General features: G+C 35.1%; 1 protein-coding gene across 6 annotated transcripts in view; it reads left to right on the top strand.

The window, feature by feature from the left end:
- Nucleotides 1–24,256, top strand: part of PHF14 (PHD finger protein 14) — a 159,375-nt gene that overhangs the window by 45,869 nt on the left and 89,250 nt on the right. For all 6 annotated transcript variants that reach the window (XM_018075667.2, XM_018075665.2, XM_018075666.2 and 3 more), the window contains 4 exons: nucleotides 260–391; nucleotides 7,280–7,448; nucleotides 22,826–22,876; nucleotides 23,038–23,159. In XM_018075667.2, the coding sequence (XP_017931156.1) occupies nucleotides 260–391; nucleotides 7,280–7,448; nucleotides 22,826–22,876; nucleotides 23,038–23,159 (474 nt within the window). The remainder of the gene's footprint in view (nucleotides 1–259; nucleotides 392–7,279; nucleotides 7,449–22,825; nucleotides 22,877–23,037; nucleotides 23,160–24,256) is intronic.

Below are 24,256 nucleotides of genomic sequence, written 5' to 3'. Positions count from 1 at the left end.
AATTTAAACTTAAAACCATTTCTTTTTTAACTCTGTTAGGTGCCTTTTATGCTTTACTGTATATAAGTAGAAGCTCCTTAAAAAAACCTCAAAAATTACTCCATAATTACTCCAAAAAGTAATTATACACTTAAAAGATGCTTTCAAATTGAAGTTGCCACATATTTGTATTGAAACTGGGGAAGGTACTGGGATGTATCGTTTATTCTTCATGATTTCAAATGTAATTGTAATGCTTTTCTGCTGTCTACATTAAAAGTTGTGGAATTTGCAAGAAGAACCACGATCAACACTTACTGCTACTGTGTGACACTTGTAAACTCCATTATCATCTTGGTTGCCTGGATCCACCTCTTACAAGGATGCCAAGGAAGACCAAGAACAGTTACTGGTAAGAATGCAGCTGATGAGTTGTCTTGTGCTATCTCTGTACTTAAAGTAGGATGTAAATGTGAATAGATTTGCAAATTCTAAGTGGTTTAGACATTGCTTTAAAGTAGTCTGAACTGAATTGTTTTATTTTCAGGTTATAAAAAAAAAGTTAAAAAAAAAATATTTTCTCATTATTGACCACTCTGTAGAAATAGGCTGTAGCTGTAATTTTCTTAGCTTTTGAGTTTGTTTGTGATTTTTAATGCTGCAATGTAATAGCGGTAGGAAACTATAGGCTACTTTCAGTAAACGAAAGACTTGGTTTTCTGTTTATCTTAGGACCCAGATATGCAACTTTATCCAGATCTTCAGGAAAATACTTGTAAATATTTTAAAATAAACTTGTAAGTAGTAGATCTGTTTATTGCAAAACGGGAAATGTTGGGTTTCCTGCTGTCTCTGTGACTCAAATGTGCAATGGCAGAAACATGTGCATAACTGTACTTGTTGCAGCTACATTTCCATGAATTAAAGTTCTTTCTGCGCCAGTGGAGCAGAACAAAAGCTAAGTGGTACAATGGAGAAACGATAAGGTGGCAAAGGTGTTGATTTCAAAACTGTCATAAAATTAGCTTGCTGCTGTGTAGTGTTAGCATTCTGCATCTTGAAACTGCTCTGAAATGTGTTAGAAGCAGTTATTCGGAAGCAGTTTTTTAGCTGGCAAGAAGTTAGTGTACAGCATCTCCAGGAGTCATTCATCACCTTGTTTGAACATTAAGGTACCAAATCAGAATAGTATAAGAATTCCTTCTAAAAATACACTAAAACTATTTTAATAGAAAAAAAATTGGTTTCTGTTTTTCTTCATATATCTCTAACTTTTTTTATTACTTTTTAAAAACTTGCATAAAACATTTACTTAAGCTGTTAGTTTTGAAGATTATGTGCAGAACAAGATGGTCAGTATATATAACGGGAGGCCTCTCTTTTTTGATATCTTAATGTGACAAAACCTGAATGTACCTCAGTAAATTTGCTTAGTAAATTAATAGAGATTTCATTTAAAAGATGAAAATCTCAGAAAGATTTTCACCATCATTAACATTTTTCTGAAATTATTTTTCCTTTAATTATTTAATGTAGTATATGATTTTGGACTTTCCATCTCTTTGGTCAGATTTATCAAGTAGTTATTTTACGTGGATGCCTTTCTTTTTTTTTAAATTTTTTAGATAGCTTCTGCGTTTGCACGAGAGGTTTGATTTTTGTTCTGCTTTTTAACAGAGTTGAAAAGGCTCACTTAAAGCTATCAGTCCAAAAGATGTAAGACTATAATTCTCAGTAGGTGTTAAAGGCAGCATAGGTCAGGTTAGGCAGTAAAGCTCTTTCATTTCAAAGCCCTAACTTATCTTTGTTGTGAATTTCATGCTTCAATTATATCTCAGATCACAAACTTGGCTTTTACTTCTAATTAGCTAAGGCATATTCTGGAGTGTGAGATGATAGCAGAAAAATTGAGCTGCATTGATTGCATTCCTTTCATCATTGAACATGCCTTTATGTATTCTTTTCAGGATCAGTAGAGAGCATATAGAACAGACTCTTAATCTAAGTTTGAGTTCAGTAGGTCGTCCCCCCCCCACTGTTTTGAATACAATTTTTATCTTTTGATTAAGATATGAAGAAAAGTGCAATTTTTTTTTAGATGGGGGCCATGTACTTTTCACATATTTGTATGGGATATAATGGGAATTTAGCAAAAAATATAAAAAAAAATTGGTATAGTGGGAAGTTCCTTAAAATACTAGGCAGGTTGGAAGACTTTATTTAAGAGTGTTTAAAAACATTGAGTTTAGTTCTCTTTTAAAATAGTAAGCAGGAAAAAAACTAAAAATAATTTTTTCCTTTTTTTTTCCTGTTCCATTATCACTACTAATAATTTACACATAATTACTAACTTCAGCCCTTGCAAAAGGTTTGATGATTGGAGTCATATACTTTACCAATGCTGTGGCATAATTTTATGTAAAAGTTGGGAATTTTCAGTTTCTTAGAGATCCTGTTGATTAAACACTAGAATATTATTTTGATTCACATGTTATCATAATAATAAGTCTTATCATTCTTATTGACAACTTGTGTGTTTTTATGGTCCTGACCATTCTGGATGGACTGGAATTGTGCGTTTTCATGGTAGAGAGTGATCTTAACTGGTACGAAAGCAATGCACAAGTGTTGACAGACAATACAATGAATCAAAATCTAATTGGGAAATATTGACATGTTCATTAAAAAAATACTTGGCAGCTACCAACAGAGATTAGCTCTTTCTGTTGAAATGAGATTGCTGAAAAAGTGATAACTTCTGGTAGCATATGAAATGCAGGAGACTGAGATGAACGAAACAACAACTAACAATTATATTAAACTTGATGGTTTTTATTTTTGTTGGAAGGCCAAACTATCTTAGTGGCAACTGCTGTGAGCAGTATTTGCCACGGTACAGAATGAGCTGTACTGTTCTTGACCAGTACTCCCATGAACACACATTCAATATCTGGACATTTATTCATATTCATGACCTCACTCGTTCAGTACTGATCCAGCACATCTTGAATGTTTTTTCATCTGAGTCATTAGAAAATAATACAAAATTACTAACTTTTATAAGCATGAGCAATGTGATGTTGCATCTAACATATACATTTGTATGTATTTTTCACTTTTCCTAGTTGAAGGATGTTTGGGTCATTGCAAATGGCAAATTTAGAGTACCTTTACTGTCTGTAAGAAGCTCTTTGGCAAACTTTATTTGGTTCATATATACTGTCTTTTATCTCCAAATAAAAGCAACCCCTACCACCTCCAGTACGTCATTCAACATGTGTAATTTATAGAGCATAGGTGTCATCTTAAAGCTGCGGTCCATGTTTCTCAAGTTCACAATGGTTCAAGTCTTTGTAAACATGGCAAGAAGTGATTTGTCACAGAGTATGTCTGCGGGATCCGTTTCTTCCTAATTAAAAACAAGCCACGCTCTAAGTAGCTCTACAGTTTTCCTTTCTAAATGCCGTGGACAGAACTGTTTTCTGGAAGCATTGTAGTGTATTCACTGATCACAGAAGATTTAAATTTACTCTTTTCCCAACTCATTGTAGTGAGTTGATGTTTGTGAGATGGGAAGTTGTCTCTGGTACCATTCATTCTTGTACCAAGTTAGATTGAAAACACAACAAAATCACACTTCCTTTCTTCTGTTGGTTGTTAGTGCTTAATCAGAGACTTCCTGTATGATTAAAAAGTTTCGAATCGATACTGAGACTTCTTGATGGAACAAACACTTCCAGTAATTTTAGCAGTAGGCACATTTTAGAAGTAGACATATTATTGCTTACTACTGATTTTCTCTGTGAGTCTAGATTAGGTAAATTCAGACTCAAAGCAAAACAAAACCTGTGTAGAAAAAGTTGAATCTTTGGCACAGTTTCTCCTGTTAATTTGTTTATGGTGCATGGCAATGCTTGATAATTTAGAGGTAGTTGAAGATTGTTGGAGGAGTTGTAAAGGTTGTAAAGACCTGGGGTGGCAGGTTCTCTGTTTGCTGCTTGTCCTTGAAGAGATGAAATTAAGTGAGCATGACTGTAGCATAACCAAAAAGAAGTCATAAGGCTGCTTTCTGTCAATATATTGGGATTAAACAGCAGAATAGGAAAAAAGTTCTTTAAATTCAAGAACCATGTTGAAATAAACTATAATAGGAGATGAAAGGAGATTGTTTCCAAGTCAGAGGAGTGTGTATCTGTAATAGCTTTTCTGTGGTCCTGTGGGAGCCACCAACCAAACTGCTTTGTAGTTGAAACTTGTCCGCTTTATAATAAGGTTGAGATGTTGTCGACTGTGATAGTAGAGGCTATTCCACTAAATCAAGAGGTTGACTGTAAGTTCATGTTTATAACTTTCCTTTTTCCCCCTTACCTTTGGTGTATTCATGAAGTTTTGTTCTGTGACTCACACAACAAGCACTTCCACCCCCGTCATACTGTGATTTTGCTTTTCTTTTCTAGACATAGCTTTTCCTAATTTTGATTGCTGTGACACTTGCACCATCTGTTTCAGAGTAGGTGACGCCTGTTTCTTGTTCATAAAAATGGAATTTAGGAACTTGCATGGAGTACCTCATCTTTTGATTGAGGTGTTTCTTGTCTTCCTCAGTAACTTCAAAGTTAAAATACTTCACTTATTTATATGTAAATAGGATACTAGTGTAACTACAGGACTTTACTGATCTGCATGGTTATTTTCTGTACAACTGTCTGAACATATGTAGATGAAAACCTGAGTAATTTCCTTTTAATAACACAGAGCTAAAGAACAGGAATTATTTAAGTCATTTGTGCAGGGTGGTAGATCCAAGAGACTGTGTTCCCAACTCCAAATATTGTCGTATAACCATACTACTGGGTTTTTTGTCTTATAAAAACTTGATTTTTAATGCAACTCTTTAGTTGTGAAATGCTTATTTTTTATTTTATACATAGCACATATTTCCACCATAATAATTGGGAAAATATATGTTTTGTAAGAACTGCTCATCACAGTATTTTTGAATATTTTTATAGATACTGCTTACATCTGCATAAGCAGATCATAGTAGATACTTTCAGTTGTGCTTTCTATTACATAAATTACTGACATGACTGATGCTGCAGCGGTATGGAGGGCTGTGCTCTCTGGTGCTTACCAAACGGAAAATCACCTTAAAGCTTTGAGTTGGGCAGCTTGAAGACAATGTGTCTTATAAAGGAAAAGAAATCAAAGTAACCTTTAGCTAAGCAGACCCAACATTTTGAGGGAATGTTGCTCCTCAAAGCTTCTCTCTCCTGTTACATCATTGGAGAGCTCCTCTCCATAAAATCTTAAAATAGTAGTAGTTTGGTCTGCGTGCCTTTTGTTTATTTACTTTACAAGCGCATGTGAATACATATTTGTGTGTGTATATCCACACAAATTTGTGTAAGCATATAACTGTAAAAAATAGCATTTTGTACCTTATATTTTTCTATTGGTTTTATATTGTAGTGTCCTGAAGAGGTCTAGAAGTGTTAACAAATACTGGGTGTGAACTGAGGCTTGTAAAGAGGAGGAAGAATAGAGTACTATACACTTGTATGCTGGCCCAAAACTGTTTGAAAAGTGTATAAATTGACTTCCTTGTGTTTTAGCTACTAATAAAGCCTCCATACTGTATGAGAGAGGGGAGAAATTGTTGTCTTTCTTGCAGTCTACCCTGTAGTATTTCTGCTTTTCTAGACCAGCAAGTATTATTAGCACTTGCATGTGTCCTATTTACTGCAGACTTAAATGCTTTTGAGATAAGAGTTGATGAATCTTCATAACATTACAATGTAGCCACAATTATCTACATTTTACATGTGGAAAAGTTGAAGGAGAACGGTCTTGAGTTAGTCAGGGTTACCCTGACATGTTACCCTGACATGTTACCCAGTCCAGGATTAGATCCCCTCTATTTTGACTTGGTAGCCACCAGTCTGTCTGGCAACCATAGTGACTCCTGTTGTCTTCAGATGTAGCCAGGAGATATCTGAGATTATACTGCTTGGATTAGTTTGAAAGAATTAGAAAACATGGAGAGTTGATTGAGTTGATTTTTGTTAACCCTTACTAAAGTTCACAGGAGAGGAACTATTGCTGTTGAACATGTAAATTTGAAGAAATCGACTCAGACACAGCAGACGTATCTTACTTTGTGCTTTTGTTTATGCAGGATGGATATGCCTTCTTGTCACAAGTGTGTATTAACATTCAACTTTAGATAATTGAGTACATGGTTTTTGTTTGTCTCCTTCCAAAGCAAATTTGCTTCTTTTAGATAACTTTAACGTGCTTATCCCTGTTAACGACACTCAATAGCAGAACATAATGTTGATATTTTGTTTGGTTGGTATATTATTAGAAAAACATGCTGTAATATGAGAACAGTGGTTCAAATGAATTTGGATTCATTTGAAAAGACTTACGGTTTTTTGAGTTTGAAGTGTAATGTGAGAAGTAATTACAAAATTGGCTCCTACCAGTGAGTATAATTTTTGAGTTTTCATTAACATATTTTTAGTGAACATCCGCATGTATGACTTTGCATAAGATGATTTTCTGCAAATAAGAACAAATCTTGATGAATTCCTATCTTGTTAATTCTGTTATAGAGCTTGTTAATAGCATTACTTTAGCCTCTATTAGTTTTTGAAGTTCTGATTGTGATTTTTTTCAATTCAGTGTTTAAAGTTTGTAAATTTATGTCTCTATCTTCTGTATCTTTAATTGTCTCTTAACTATTTTTTTGGCTTTAAAAGCTGCTCCCTTAGAAAATACATATTAGAATTTATTTTCATAACAAACATGTCTTCTAAATCCCTGCCACTAAAGCATGCTGTCATCAGAATGAATTCAGCAGCATGTCATTGTAAAGATTAACAATGTGGTTTAGTGGAAGTGTCCCTGCCCATGGCAGAGAGATGGGAACTAGATGATCTGTAACATCCCTTCCAATCCAAACCACTGTATAATTCTATGATTAAACTGTGGCAGCAGTTGCAGTAATGAATAGATTACAGATGTGGTAGAATGAAAATGGTGAAATAGGGTGCATCTTTCTTGAAGATTAATTCCTACTTTCAAAATCTTGGTTTTCAAAGTTAAATAGTGTCAGGAATATAAGAACATCTTACTTGTTTTTTGCTTGGTTGCTAAAATGTACGTTTGAGGGACTTCTTGAGGTGTCCGTTTGATTTATTGACTTTTGAGTTTATCTTAAACCCAAACACTTCAATATATTTCTTTTTCTGCTTTTGTGACTACAGTCTTAAAAAGAAAATCTTGCACTTTGCAGGCAATGCTCAGAGTGTGACCAGGCAGGTAGCAGTGACATGGAGGCTGATATTGCCATGGAAACCTTACCAGATGGGACCAAAAGATCAAGGAGACAGATTAAGGAACCAGTGAAATTTGTTCCTCAGGATGTGCCAACAGAACCGAAGAAAATTCCAATCAGAAACACGGTAAATGATGGTGGAGTTGTTGTTATGAGGCTCATATTCGTAATAATAACATGGTTTCAGATGACTTATGTTGTGGACATTCTGAATTGCAGGATTTCAGTTTGATTGATGTTCTGTTTTTGTTATATATTCCATTTCCTCTGTTTAATGCTTTATTAGTTGTGTTAAATATATAGTTTTGCTAAAGTAAAAAACTGGGAAATAACACTACTGAAGAGCTCTACAAGCTTAAGGAAAAATTCAGTTTGCACTTAAACTTAGCCTTTACAGCTCTTCTTTACTGTAGTGCTGAGGACACATACTAGGCTAGATTTTAATACATCAATTACTGTAATTATTAATTTCCTTATATACAGGCAATCTGCTGACTGACTGCACATTTTGTGTTATCACAAGACCCTTTTATTTCACTTTGCTTGGCTTCTTAGTCTTGCTAGTCATTGTATGTTTTCTTAAACTTTCATGGTGGATAGTTTTTTTGAGAAGAGAAGCAAAAGCTCTTGCTTTCTGTGCTGATGAAATATTTAGCATCTTTAATTTGAAAATAGGACTTTTTTATTAGTCGCTGTGCTCTTTTCCGTAAAATTTTGTTCTCCTACTTGTTTGTAAAACAAGGTTTCTCATGTGTCACATCACCTATAAAAAGTACATAAAAATATCAAAGGGCACTTAAGTCCAGTTTAGGGCATGAGTAGTGTTCCCATGACTCTTTGGACATCTTCCAATATATTTAGTTCATCTTTCATTATATTTCTTAATACCAGGAATTGTTTAGACCCTCTCATGTTAGGGTTAGACAAACTTCAACTCTCATGCTGCACAACTTTATTTTCTTCACAGAACTTTCTGGACTTCTTATGATTATACTAGGAGATACTATACTTAACTTCTGAGCATACACTGATAGGATTAAGCAAGTATTTTCCTGATCTAACCTTAAATGTTTGCTTTAATTTTGGGCCACAGATTTGATTTCCCTAATGGCTTCCCTTTTTTGGTCTATGACTAAGAAGAACTTTAACGATGACTACAGCCAAACTCATTAATTTAGTTTAAATTATTAGGATTGTGAGTAATCCAAAATTAAAGTTTGAGAAACTTTTTTTTTCTTTCTTCTTCTCATCAAGGGAAAGTACCCTTCTTCCTTATGTGTAAGAACACATGGAATCTTAGAGCTGCCTGGGTCAGTTGAACTGACTGTTGCCATGCTGTTGTTCACTCAGAAAGAAGACTTATCTGGGTTCTTGCTTACTGAACCCTTTGCATCTCATCTCCCCTTTTTCTTGTCTCTCTCTCTCCTCTCTTTTTATACCTTATGTAGTGGTATTAGGGTGTGAGGATTCATGATTCTGGGAGGACTAAAGAGAACCAAAGGTATTGCAGGAAAGACATTCATAGTAGTAATTAACAAAGGAGTGATAGAGTGATAGATAAGGCATTGTTCAGAAATCCTTTGGAAGACAAGATTGGTTTATTCTAAGGCCTGTGTAACAACTGCCAAGCTTCTGTGCTAAATTGAGAGAAGTCTGATTGCTCTGAAGTGTTCCTCTCGTGCTGTGGCACTGTTATGAGCAAGACAGGTGCTACACTGGTGATTTGGCATATGTTAACATAGTATATCTGCACATATTATGTTATGTAATGTAGAAGTTAACTGACTTTGAGTGGACCAGTGTGTTGGCACTGTATGGGATTGCACTGCGGTAAAATTACTGCTACCAGTTTGAGAAAGATTTTGTTCCTCTACTTGCATTTTTAGTCTCAGTTCTCTCCAGTTCTCTACTTTTCTGCAGCATACAGATTTGCAAGGTAGCATCTTTGCTGCCCTGTTGACAGGGCTACTCTGTCAAAGAGGAGCATCAAACACTGACCAGCCTGTTCCCCCCTCCAGCAATTGGCCCTCTTGAGGGTAACTCTCCCAGTTTATATACTGTTACAATGTTCTGTGGTGTGGAATATCCCTTTGGCCAGTTCGGGTCAGCTCTCCTGGCTATGCTCCTTCCCAGCTTTTTGTGCAGTTCTTCCCTAGCAGAGTATAAGACACTGAAAAGTCCTTGACTTGGCTATGCATAGCTTAGCAACAGCCAAAACATCAGTGTGTTATCAGCATTGTTGAGGCCAGATTAGCTGACTTGGTTAGAGTAGGGTGCTAAAAATGCTAAGGTCGTGGGTTCAATCCCTGTTTGGGCCATTCACTGGACTTCATGATCCCTGTGGATCTCTTCCAATTCAGAATGCTCATAGTAAATCCAAAAACCACAGTACTATACCAGCCACTAAGAAGCAAATGAACTCTGTCCCAGCCAAAACCAGGGCAGATGGCCAGAGACCCGTGACAATTGAAGTACTCTACTGTTCACAGCTTCTGCATGACACTGGAGGCTGTTTCCTCCTGTAATTTGGAATTGTGAGAGAACTAAGACTGAAGCAGGTTATTCAGAGTCAGGACAGTGCTTCTCCCTCGTACAGTTCTCTACATTAATTGTGTGCCAGTGCAGTATTTTATATCCTAGAGCTGTATAAGCTCTATAAAAGAACCTTGTGAGTACTCTGTAGTATTTCCATCTATTAGTTTTCAAATATTTCAGAATATATTTATGTAGAATCATAGAATCACAGAATGTTCTGAGTTGAAAGAAACCCACAAGGATCATCAAAGTCCAACTCCTGACCCTGCACAGGACAACTCCAAGAGTCACACCATGTGCCTGAGCATTGTCCAGAAGTTTCTTGAACTCTCTCAGGCTTAGTGCTGTGACCACTTCTCTGGGGAGCCTGTTGCAGTGCCCACCCATCCTCTGGGTGAAGAACCTTTTCCTAATATCCAACCTAAGCCTTCCCTGACACAACTTCAGACCATTCCCTTGGGTTCTGTTACTGGTCACCAGAGAGAAGGGATCCGTGCCTGCCCATTGCTTCCCTTCATGAGGAAGTTGTAGACTGCAATGAGATCTCCCCTCAGCCTCCTCTTCTCCAGACTGAACAAGCCATTCCTTGAATGTCTTCCCCTCAAGGCCCTTCACCACCTTCATTGCCCTGCTTTGGATGCCCTTTGATAGCTTTAATAGCTTTATACCTTTATTATATTGTGGCATCCAAAACTGCACCCAGCACTCAAAGGGAGATCTCTTCAGTGCAGAGCAGACTAGGACAATCACCTCTCTCAAATAACTGTTGATGCTGTGCCTGATACACCCCAGGACATGGCTGGCCCTCCTGGCTGCCAGGGCACTGCTGGCTCATGTTCAGCTTGCCATCAACCAGGATCCCCAGCATGGCACTGCTTTCCAGCCTCTTATTTCCCAGTCTGTCTGTACACCCAGGGTTGCCTCATCCGAGGTGCAGAATCGGGCACTTGCCCTTGTTAAACTTGATACAGTTGGTGATTGTGCAGCCCTCTCATTTGTCTAGGTCCCTCTGCAGGGCCTCTCTGCCTTCAAGGGAGTCAACTTTTTGACATTGGTTTGTTTGACATCAGCAAACTTACTTAGTATACCTTAGAGTCCTGGGTCCAAGTGTTTATGAAGATGTTGAAGAGAATTGGGCCTAAGATGGAGCCTTACAGAACCCCATTAGTTACCAGTTGCCAGTCTGATGCTACCCCATTTTCTGTAATCTAAGGAAATTAAATTTGACAAGACAGACTTTCCCCTCATGAAGCCGTACTGGCTGTGAACGATGACCTTGTTGTCCTTCAAGTGTTTTTCAGTATCTCCCAGAACAACCTTCTTCATAATTTTACCAGTCATCAAAGTGAGAGTGACAGGCCTGTAGTCAGGGTCATCCTTCTTGCTCTTCTTGAAAACTGGGACAATGTTAACCAGCTTCCAGTCAGCTGGGACCTCTCCAGATTCCCAGAACCATTCAAATGCAATTGAGAGAGGCTTTATGACATCAGCCAACTCTTTGAGTATTCTGTAATGAATCCCATCAGCTCAAGTAGACTTACAGGGATCCAGCTGGAGCAGCAGATCCCGCACAAGTTCAAGGTTGACTGGGAGTTGATGATTTTCACAGCTGAGGTCTTCCAGCACTGGGACCCCCTTAACCTGTCATTGGTGTTGAAGAGAGGGGCAAAGAAAGCGTTAAACATCTCTGCCTTGTCTCTGTCCCTGTTTGTGAGGTGACCATCCTCATCCTGTAATGGGCTGATGTTATTTCTGCACTGTACAGCAGCTGTTTCAAAGAAATCGAAGGACAGAGAGAAGATCCAGCTGTTTGGACTGCATTGTTTTGGAGAGAGCAACTATCATATTGTACATTAAAAGTTTAACTTAAGTTTACAAGGATACCTTTCTGACTTTAAACTTCCTAAGAAAGACCATATATACAAGGGTAAATTTAAATACATCATAATTTTACTCTGAACCAGGTTCTGTACAAATTACAAATGAATGTAAATGAACAAGACATTAGGTCTTTATACTTAGTTCTGTTGTATAATGGCTGTATTTGTGGACAGAATTGAATTAATCATTTATGCTTTATATAATTAAAGCCCTATCTAGTGACGTTTTAGGTTTATGCATTTCAGTGCATAACTCTTTAAGCTAGGTTTTTTTAAAATCTGTAATCTTTATAATTCCAATTTCACACTTGTATAAGCGTCACAAATTTTTATCTCTGCTGCTAGTTAATTTCAGAGAAATTCATAGCTGAAGATTAGCTAATAACTAATAGCAATCAATAGCTAATTGCATAAACCAGAGTTCCATAAACACTTTTTTTTCTTATAAATCTGTCTTTTCAAAATTGTGCAATTTTTTTTAGATTCTTTTTTTAATGAAGATTAAAAATGCACAATAATTGTTTCTTTAGAAAATACTTTAAAGAAATGCAAATAGTGTTTTGCAGCAGTAAGTTGAGAGATTAATGCTTCTGCTCTGCTCAGCTATGTATATTCTGGTTTTCAGAGTCTTTTTGAGGTGATCCATATTATAAAGAAATCAGCTTTTAATAAATGTCAACTTCATTTGCTATCCTTGAATTAAAAAAGAATACACAGGTTATTTTTTTTATTGAGCATGTCATTGCTAAAATAATTTTTGTTAGTCTGGTGTCATATTTTTGCAAAATAAGGATTATCCTGTCCTTCAAAAAAAATTATCTTCAGTGTATTTCAGTGAATTTTTAAAAATTTTGTAAGCTGTGATTTGCCTACTGTATATGCTGTTGTCTGGAAGTGTAACAGTTTCTCTAAGAAATGTCATATACATACATGCACATCTAATGCAATTTTGTGCAGTTGGAGCTAGCTGTGTGCTCTAAGAGGTGGTAAGGAATACTTTTTCCTGTAATTTTGCTGTATCCTTTAAAGTTAAGTAGTGTTTGTGTTATTGAGTATTCCATCTTTCAATAAATACTGTCAGATCTTGGTACTCTTAATGAGCATTTTAGAGGCTGTTTTCTGGTTTTGTTTTTTTTTTTTTTTGGTTGGTTGGTTTGGGGTTTTTTTTGTTTTTGTTTGTTTGTTGGGTTTTTTGGGGAGGGAGTTATTTAGGTTTTTTGTTTGGGTTTTTTGTATGTTTTTCTTTTTTTGTTTGTTTTTGGGTTTTTTAGTGGAAATTCCATTTTTTATTCCTTTTTTTTGAGAAGCAACTATCTACCCAGTGTTATAAAGATGAAATCCGTTTTGTGAAGGCATTTTGGAAACTTAATTTTTGAGGCCTGTAAATAAAGCCTTCTGATACTCTGATATCAAACATAGTTTTGTTATTTAAAACCTGAAAATCTTTTTTTCTGTAAGTGTATTGGATAAAATCCAGATGAACAGATAGTGATTTTTCTGTTTAACCATAAAAAGTCTGCATTTTGGGGAAAGAATCAGTAACCAACAGTATTCTTTTCATTCTTCAGAACATGGAAGAACCCAAGGGACTGTAATCTAGGTAAAAAAAGTTTAAAAAACCCAACAAACAACCACAAACCCCCAAAACCAAATAAACCCCCACAAAATCCAAAAGAGAAACAAAAACCCCCAAACTTGACAAAGCACCTGCAAACTGTTCTTAGCATAGGGGCTTGTTCTGTGTACTGCTTTTGTTTTACAAATGAATACTGATATTTAGAACAGTTTAGTATTTCTTCCTGTTTTTTCAAGTAGGAAAAGATAGCAGAAGAGTGATTTTTTTGTTTTGTTTTCAAGTATATTAAAGATAAAACAGGATTGTTATCTTGTATTTACCTGAAACATTTCTACCAAAGTGGTTTCCAAACATCTGTCGTGTAGCTTAATTATGTGATGTCATAGATTCAAGTTTTGGTTAAAATTTGCCTACAAGGGGAAAACAGAACATCAGTTCCAATTTGAGTGTAAGTATCAGTGCTTCATGAAAACAGCAAATAATTTTAAACCAGTTATCCATACTTATCAGTCATAATTTTAATTAGCGTCACCAATGATTGGTTAACTCATTTAAATATGACTTCTAAATAAGTACCTGGAAGACCTTTTAAAGCAACTATTCATAGTGGTTTTGGCATAATGAAATTAAAAGATTAATTGCAGTCGACTGAACTGCTCTAGAAAAAAAATAATCAGGAGTCACTCAGATTTCTGAAACTTAAGGTTTTCATTATAAAGGACATTTTAAAATACTTTGTTTTCTTCATCACTGAATATAAAAGCTCAACTGAGTCTATGACATGTCAATGCAAATGTAAAAACTAATTCATTTAGCTTGCCAAATACATGGAGATGTGATAGTATAGGACTTTTTTGGCTTCAGATCAAATATAAAAAGGACAGAAGTAAGATGCAACTTTTCCACAATGCTTGAAGTGAATTGAGTGTATCAGAGTTTTGTGGGTTTGGGTTTTTTTGGTTTTTTTGTTTGTTGGTTTTGGTTTTGGAGTGGGTTTGTTTGTTTTTATGTGGGTTTTTGTTTTGTTATGCTTTGGTTTTTTGCTGGGGTTTTGGTTTGGGTTTTTTTGGTTGGTTGGTTGGTTTCATTGGTTGTTTTGCTTTGCTTGGGTTTTGGAGATTGTTTTGGTTGGTTGGTTTGGTTTTTAAGAAAACAAGGAAAAAACCTACAGATAAAAGATCACTTGATTTTAATGTAGCAAAGGCATGAAGAGATGGAAGTATTTTCCAAATGGTATTCCAATGGTGTAAATATTAGTATGTCTGTAAGTAAAGGTAACTAGCATATCTGTCACTTCTGTAAAAAAGTACAATTAAGTTCAGTTTTTCAGAAAAGAATCACTTGTTTTAGCAACACCCTGCAAACTGAGTTTTTCTGGCTTTTTTGTCCTCCTTCTGTTTCAGTTCTCCAAATGTGTATTTGGAGGAAATTAGTGTTAAAAAGGGTAGAAAGCAATCCTGCTAGTTCTCAAATTCTGTTTTATGTTTAAGCCTGAAATGGCAGTTTCAAATTAATTGCTAGATTCAGTGATAGTGTAGCTTGACAGCAGGAATGCTGCAACTGTTTTGCTTTTCTAGAAAATGAAAGTTCTCAGGAGAATGGAAACTAAAAATGTAGAGAAAATGTAATTCTGTGTAATTAGGCTTCATGGTTGACTTGTTTCTCCTTATAATCATATTTTGATTTACTGCTGTTTCTTCTTCTCTGACAATTCCCTTTTTATTACTGTCATCTTTCTGGAAAATTAAATAATTATTTCAGAGATAGATTTTGAATAGTAGTGATGTGTACCATTTAAGTTGTACATTTGATCTGCACTGAACGAGTGTGCCATCTGGTGTCTACATAGCTCTCCTTACCTTTACTTAAAGTAATTTCATACCTATGTGGTACCATCAATTGAACTTTTTTTTCTGCCTTTTAACAAAGCAAAGGGAGTCAAAGGGATTTTTTTCTGCCACTGGCTTCATTGTAACTTTTACCTTTGCAGAGGAAGTTTGTAATATGGAACTCTTCGTAAGGAATGGGTGACATCGTGGGTTGAAAATTGCTGTCTTGGCACAATGGTCATGGTTTATGTGCAACGTAATAGAGAACACAGTATCTGTGTAGTTTCAACCTGTGTGTTTTTTTTTGGAAATCTGTGGTTTGCTTTATGCATGCCATTGATAGTTACCATAGTGATTTTGTTAAGTCTGTTTTTTGGTATAGTAAAGGTTTTCCCAGTTCTGTTTTCTGAGAGTGTTCGGTTCTGCTTGTGTTTCATATCAGAGTTGTCCTCTGTTCTGTAGTAATAAATGACTCCTTGCCATGACCTCTTTGTTTGGAATGATTCTATAGCATTCTAATGTTTACTGATTTTTAGATTCTCCTTAACAGTATATGATAAAGGCTGTGTAAGTGAGAGAGCTGGGGTTCAAAAGTTTTTCATATGTGTGATATGTATCAATGAACTATAGTTTGATAAAAAGTAAAGCTGTGGAAGTATATCATTAATATTAGTGTGTTAGCTATAAGTTGACATAAGATAAAAATAAAAATGCCTGAAGAACTTAGATAGGAATCAGAATTAAAACATGGCTGTAATCTCATACTGGCCCTCTTCACTGTGTATTTCATGTAGCTACAGGTTTTTCAAGTAGTCATTGTAGCTGCAGGTCTGTCAGGGAAACAGAAATCAAATATGTGCTATTTCAGAGAAGAAATGTGAGATTTACAGATCCACAGAAATTGAAGCATCTAAAGTCCTTCACATTTTTCTCTCTTATAATTGCAACACAAAGCAACAGCTACAGACTTTTACAGAGGAAAGAAATAACCATAGTACCAATAGTTTTGAGAGTCAAGCGTCTTTAGTAATTTCATCATTTTTTTATTGTGAACTCTGAGACTAGTTTTGAACTATTTATATGAAATTCTCGAATGAAAATGTGCGCTTTGCTAATGATGTCATGTGCCACCAAACTCCAGGAGCACTTGGAGTACTGACTATATTTCCTGTGCTCTTGTGAAGAAGAGTAATGCTTGCTTCACAATGCCACCCACCACTGTTAGCGGTATCAGAAACTCAGTGCCGAAAAGAAGAGCCCTATGTATATGACAGTATTGTTTCTGTGACATCCAAGAGGTATAGAAGCATGAGCATAATGAGGATCATCATCTTTCCTGTGTATTGGCACAAGCAGTGCGTGCTAACGTAGTGAAACCCCTGAATTTACACAGCTGGAATGGCATCACCAGGTGTGCCAGACCTCTTTGCTGCCTTTGTGTGCGTGTGCAAACAATTAAAATTATAACCAGTTAACATATTAAGCAAAGGAGAAACTGGGAGCAGTGCTTTCTATTGTGATGTTTGAAATAGTTGGCAGAATTAATACAGCTTTTGCAAATGACTGGGAATTGCTTATGTTCTCTTAAATATTGTTCTCTAACCCCTCCTAGGTTTCTATTTTCTTTCCCAAATAACTTTTGAAATTGCCGTGCAGATATCACCATTGATTTTTGGAAAAACAGTGGCTTAGCAAATCAAATCCAGAACCATGCTAGTTCACTTTATGTGGAGTGGACTTTAACCCTTGCCACAGACCACAGATGCTTTCAGTATTTCGTATTCTTTTCCATGTATTATTAATATTGTTAACTCCTCCATATCTTCTCATGTAGAAGAAGAAATGAAACAGGTGACAGAATAAATTTTTATCCTCCAGTATCACTTTAATAAAAACTCAAGAGGAGTGAGTCTTGTGACTCTTTGGAATCACCTCCCTGATTTTCTTCAGTTGACCAGTTCTGGATCAGTCATGTTGGTGGGTTTTTTCCAGCTGGCAAAGCAAAACTTCCCCAAAAGAAGATTCTGCCATTTATTACTGTCTTTGGATAAACTGGTTTAATGCATGTGTCTTCCAGAGACGTAACAATGGGGCCAGGGTGGCTTTGGGTAATTCAAAGTCTTATGGTCAATGCATTATCTAATCTTATGGATTTTACATGTTTCATGTTGTTGTACAGTTGTTACCAAATTGCTTATAAACAAAAATGTGAAAATTAAGCATTCACTTCTAGCTTTTCAAGTTCAGAATGGAGACACCCACTTCAGTTGGGTTCGAACCTGTTGTTGATCACATTTTCCCACAACATTTTTTCATTCCATTTTGGACAGTTCTTTTTTTGTAATTGTCTGATTTTTTTTTTTTTTTTTAAAGTGTCTCGAGTTCTTTTCATGGTCACCCCATATCCCTCATACATTTGGTTTACATCATATTGTATTATTTATGACCTCATCATTTATTATTAATTTTTTCTGTCAGTATTATGTATTTCAGCCATTTATATCCTGATTCATTTAATTCCCTAAGCCAATACGCAATTTTCCACTCTGTAACAGCAGAATGCTGCACAGATGGATACTTTCGTGATACAAAACATGATTGTCTGAAGGAAATCAATTTTTTATTTATCTTTCCTTTGGCTATGGAAGTGTATGCCCTAGTTGTCCTAATTTTTTTTCTTTTATTTTTTTCAGAGGCTTTCTCTAACATTTTTAATTGTACTTTATTACTTGCATTATATATTATAAAATAATATGTATTTTATGGAATATTTTAGTAACTGTCAACTTAGATCATTACAAACTAGATTAGACAGGAGCAAAACAATGTTGGGTTTTTTCCTACTTCTCTTTCTTTCCAGGTTTGATAGCTATTTGTATGTGATGCCCATCATGGTTTCTCTGTAGGTACTCTTGTAATGATTGTATGAATTTTTAGAACGTTAGAGAGAAAGAGGAAGGATTTTTTTTTCCAAATAATAAATGCAAAATCAGAAGTTAATGAAATAACTGAAATAAGTGAAATGGTGTATGTCTTACTGCTGTGAGATGGTTCTCCAACCTCCACAGATGGTAAGTTTTGAAGTAAAAGACAAAAAGGGACATTGTTAATCTTCAGGTTTCATTTACTCAGAGCATTACTCTCTTCAGAGTAAAGTCATTAAAATTGATGTGAAAGCTAAACCTTAGTAAGATATTCTTGGAGAAGATGGCTTGCTTTCACCTTGATGATTTCATTGAATCAAATGGCTTAGTCTCTTTACCCAAGGAACATAATCTTCTGGGGGATTTTAAAGAGTTTATCTAGAAGTTCATTTGATTATGTATCAGCGTGTGATTTTCCCCTCAAAATGTTAGGCTAAAGAAGACTCGTGAGAAGAATTTAATCTGTTTTATCTTTTATCATTTTCGTCATCAAAGTTTTTCTTTTGTTCTTGTTTAAAAATATTTCCATTTTATGCTTGCATCTTAATTTTAATTCGTTGACCTTTCTTTGTCTGCTCAGATTATCTTAGGATGTATTGCTAATGAAATAAGGTACTACTTTTCTCTTTCAGTTCAGTGTAAGGTATGTTCTTTGTGATGCAGCAGCTAGACTGCTTATTTAAAAAAAGAATAGCTTTTAACTTGATTTTCTAGCAAAAATAAGTTATGTAGTTGCCTACCATTATAGTAGCATTGCCTTTAGTAATCTATAGACCCATTATTACAAGATTTGTTTGAGAACTGTCTAGGCCTAAGGTAATTAAGTGCTGGAGTATTTTTTAGAGCAACTGGATAGGAAGGATGAGGCCCGCGTAAGAAAGATGTTCTCACTTTATTTGGGGGACATAGAGAGAACTTTGGGATATGTTGGGAGGTGTGGTTTGGATGAGGTAGAGAAGGAGAGGTTAAGAAGTTATTGGAAAAGGGGAGGAATAGGAAAATTATGGTGTAGTATCAGGAGGTCAAATTTTATTAGTTTGGCTGGTTTTAGTATCAATTTTTTAATTTATTTGTATTATTTAACTGCCACAGTGAAAGGATACAAAATGAAAAATAGAATCTGCACTTTTATCATGGTTATGACCTTGGCATGTTTGTCTGAGAATCAGCCTATAGCTATAGGCATATAATTCTAAATCTTAAGTTGCCTGTGTAGTAACCAGAACATCAGTCCCTGCATGGTGATTCCATTGATGCTGTAGGCTCTAATGCTCAGTGGCTGAAATCGTACTGTGAATAGTGGGAAAGTGTCTGAGCACATAGCAGAGTTAGCTCTTACTTGAGTGCCCACTGAATGAATTCCACAGCTGTGGATGAGAAACAACCAAAGACTTGCCAATCACCTGTCATTAAATGTCAATAATAGAAATATTTTTTGAAAACTTTTTAAAATATTTGAAATAATTTTGCACGGATACCTTTTATTTCTACATGTAGAAAATTATATTGGTACATATTTTGAACCATTTCCCATTTTTCAGTCCTTTTTTTTTTTTTTAATTCCTGTCCTAAGGTATTACCTTGTCACAGTTGTCATGTATGTGTCACATCTGTCTAATCCACACCTAGCTGTGTTTTGATCTGGACTCAGTTGTCCATTCCAAATGAGAGATGTTTTACAGCGTATCTACCTTTTCCAGTGAAACAGAAAACCTGTTGGGATAGTACTGGCGTTGATGGGGATTTTGTTTGAGTACTGATAACATGAGGTTTTGCTTTCCTGACTTACTGTTTGAACACTTTTGGAAATGCAGGGACAGATTTCACAAAACTGACTTGCTCTATTTTGTGGTACAGGGAAATCCTAAATTGAACGTGTCTCTGTAGTATTGAATTGCCAAGTGTTTTGATTAAAAATCACTGTCTTTATTTGCATCTTTTACTGGATAAAAGTTATAAGTTTTGAATATGATCAACTTTATTACAGTTGTAGTATATATTATATAGTAATAAGGTTCCTTTAGCTTTTTTTTAATAAGAAATCTTAAATTTTAACTAGTTTATGGCAAATACATACAGCTCTAGTATTTCATGTTTATTGTCTCTGATGTTTTGATTCTGAACCTGCTAATGACAGAAATTATTCAAAGCAATTTAAAATGCAAATACAGTGCTTGGAGGCAAACAGCAGTGAATAATACTGGACAAAGTAACCCAGGTTTATCTAATTCTTTTCTGTCAACTTGTAAGGTAACTTTAGTGAAAACATATGTAAAATTACAAATGCCAAATTACTGGCAGGCTGTTGTTGAAAATCACAGAATATTCAATTTTCAGTTGTGAATTTGATGTTATTTTCCATGGTGAATAGTGGCAATAGTATAATGATGTGAGAAGTGTTGCAAGTATGTTTAACTGTGGAGGTCAGTTTGGAAAAAAATAATGTAAAATTATGTTATTTTAAAAGCATATAAAGTATCCTACAAATATGTGTGCCAAAGGTGTTGATTTTAATGTTTGTTTTCTAGTGATTGTCAGACAAGCTCAAGTATGTTTGAAGGTTTAGAAAGCTAATGGAAGCATAATGCAAGTGTAATTTAATGTGACATATCCTGGTCATATACATCACACATTGTATAGCAGACAGGTGAAAACCAACATTTTCGTGACCAAGGTGACTAGATTATTTATAAATCTTGTATCTCAATTTTGCTGAAGTTTAAATATGATTCATCACTCCTTAAAGTGGAGTTATTAACTTGTAATATTTTCCACTTATGGTAAAAAGTAATGTCATTGTTACCTAGATTTCCAAATTATATATAATTTTTCAAGATAGCACTACTCTGGTAGTACAAAGCATGCACTCTTGTCTCTTGCTGCTTAAACATGAAGAGTGAGGACCATCTCACTGCCTATTTTGGCATGCAGCCTTACAGCTACTTCTTTTTAATCTTTATACAGCTGCATTCAACAGGGCCTACATGGCTTAAAATTGCCAAAGTTTGAAAGTGTTCTGAGGACTAATGCCAGAGGCTGAAAGTATAAAATTGGCAGTTAATGTGCTGGTGTCTGATGAAATTTTTTTTGGTCTAGTTTTAATTTGCAGTGACTTTAGGTTGTGTAACATATAATTAACATGTAGCCAATGTTAAATTAATGCCTCTAATACGACACTGATGAATTCAGTTACCTGTAATAAATGGCTGCTTCCAAATTCAGACTCTTGTGTGTCTACTGTGTGGCTTGTGGAAGGTAGAACACTGCAATTATGACTATATTATTAATTGTACAGTAAATATTGATATGTATTAAATAGATAAGGTTTTGCAGTTTTTAATAAATCATCCTTAGTGAAATGTGAAAGAGAATCCTAATGGTAATTAAAGTATTTTAAAGAGTCACAAAATAGACTAGTATTTTCTATTCTGCTACATTCAGTGCTACTACAGTTAACTCCTGTCTAAAAACAGAAAAAACTTCCCAAACAGTATGTTATTAACATATACAGATCAAAATCTGCATAAGTAGAAAGATACAGATGTGTTGGAGTGGCAGGTTTATTTATAGTTTAAAATAGTGAACAGTCTTAATTTGAAGATAATATAAATCATCTTCACAGAGGATCCCAAAAGGAGAAACTTGATATTACTAACTTCTTTGGAATTGGATTTATAGCTGCTTGTGCATCTAAACTGCTGTGAGATGTTTTTTACTTTTTCTGAAATGCACACCAGCTGTTTCAAAAAAAGTTTTAAGAAATCATAAATTAGTCAGTGCTTTTCCTTATTGTATGATAAATTACTTCCTAAGTAATTTCCTCCCAGAAAAACAAGCATTTTGAAGTTTATTTATTTATTTTATTAGTGTCAGTGTATGAGACATTTTGGGTTGCTTGAATAGTCTCTGATGTTTATTTCTTCCACAGCCTTTTTAGTATTCTTTCCCTGTTAAACAAGAAAGAAAGAGTGTGACATTGTCAACTTGTGGCAGTTCTTTAACACAGGAAATTATAATGCTTCTGTTTCAGAAATAATACATAGTGACTGAATCTCAACTCATGCAAGTTGTGTGTGTTAACTTAGAGCTTGTAAAACTTTGGTGCTTGCTGTTATAGTCCATGGAAACATCTTGTCCTCCACACTGTTGGTATTTATACTTTTTTGGCCAAGTGGAATACTGAAATAATATCTACTTTTTGTATCACCCATTCCACGTACCGGTCATATATTAGTAAATGCTACAGCTGTATGAGCATTTGCCATATATCCATTATATTAAGCTGCAGTTTGAAAGCTTTAGTTCTTGTTACTCCTCAAAAGCTGTAAGAGTTATTTTCTGTTTCTGTTCTGATACAGTTTTGTTTTTAATCTTATCACTTGGCTTACAAATAAAGCACTTTTCAGTGCTCAGGAATTTATTTTAATACACTGCTCATGTCAAATTTCAAATTATTAGGTTTGGAAGTTTATGGAGAGTCTGTAAGAGATTTGTAGTTCTGGTGGCAGCATAGTCTTTTTTAGAATAAGACTGAACATGCTCACGTGTTTATATTTACTTTTTATCTAGTTCTACAGATTTATATCCAGAATGTGAAGCTGGTGTTCTAATACTGGTTAATGTAGTTGTCTGGTAGTGGTTTTGTAGTTAATGCTTTAAGTTACTTCCTGCCGTATGTTTTTGTTATTGTTAGGAATAACAGATAAATAGCAAAAACATTCTGTTACCTAACATTGAATTTTAAATATATTCTCTTCTAGAGAACTAGAGGACGAAAACGAAGCTTTGTGCCTGAAGAAGAAAAACCTGAGGTTGGAATATAACGTTTTGTTTGTTTGTTTTTTTAACGGTTTCACAAAAAATTAAACTTTGGACTAAAGTGTTACTTTCAGTGCCATAATTGAAAATATTTGCTTTCCTTCTCTCCTTTCCCTGCCCCCCCATTCCTTTCTTTTGCCTTCTGCTATGGCAGGAACGGATTCCCAGAGAAAGAAGGCAACGTCAGTCTGTTCTGCAAAAGAAGCCCAAGTCAGAGGATTTAAGGACTGAGTGTGCTACCTGCAAAGGGACTGGAGACAATGAAAATCTAGTCAGGTAGGTTTGATGCTCTGACCTTATGAGGAGTTAAGGTTCCATTTTTATCACTTTGTCATCATGATTATAATGAAGAAAATCTACTTTTTAAGAACACGATCAATTTCCTCCTCTTATTTAGGGGAAGCATCAGAAATACTGACTTGATTCACTTATTGACCTGGCAAAAACATTTACATTGTAAATAACCAAGATAATCTGTTTTTCTAACAGAGGAAAATTAATTTACTCTTGTCAGGGTGAATTGTCAGTGTTTTAGGGCAGGTCAGGAAGATAAACTAACCAGCATTTTAATGATATTAAAGCTACAGGTGCATCCTAAAAGTAATTAAATTAAAAAAATTAACAATTTTATGAGCTGAACTGTGGATTATGAGAAATTTATGTTTTTAAAAATGTATTAATGCTACCTCTATTAATGCAGATCTTGAAAGGGTTTGATAATCATGTTTCTCATCTGAAACAGAAGTGAAAAAAAAAAGTTGAATGATGTTTTAATAGGTGCAAAAATCTAATTAAAGTGTAGAATAGCTGCTATTAAATAGCTACTGTTGACCACAACTTCTGCAGGTTTTGACTTTATAACTGGCATTGTGGCCTCTTTGCAAAGCTGTAGAGACTGCTCACAATTCTTGAAAGAAGAATCATGAAGCTTAGCAACCAGAAGGTGGATTTTAATTGAATCTACTGAGCTTTCATTAAAATGATCTCATAATAAGTTCAGATTAAAGAAAGTGTGTTGTATTTAGGTCCTGTATGCTTCAACTAGATTCCTCTAGGCAGGTTCTTCTCTTTAGGTCAGATATAATTACTGGTTTTAACTGAAGGACTATTCCAAAAGAAGTATTTTATTTCTAGGAATCAGAGTTATGAGAAAAGTCAGAATCACTGATATAGGCAAGGAGCACGTAGCTTTAGAGTCGCAGGTACAGATGCCTTGTACATGCTCAGAATAGCTGGGTTTAATATTAATTCCAGCATATGATTTACCATAGAAATTGTTACAGCTTCAAGGTTGTGTGCCAGACTGTAGTTGTATTTCCAAATTGGAGGCAGAGCGCCTGTGCAAGCTCATTAGTAACTTGTGACTCTGATAT

This window comes from Manacus vitellinus, unplaced genomic scaffold (assembly GCF_001715985.3).
Source record: "Manacus vitellinus isolate BGI_N305 unplaced genomic scaffold, ASM171598v3 scaffold_3_pilon, whole genome shotgun sequence".
NCBI classification, from domain to species: Eukaryota; Metazoa; Chordata; class Aves; order Passeriformes; family Pipridae; genus Manacus; species Manacus vitellinus.
This window is presented reverse-complemented; position numbering and strand designations above follow the sequence as displayed.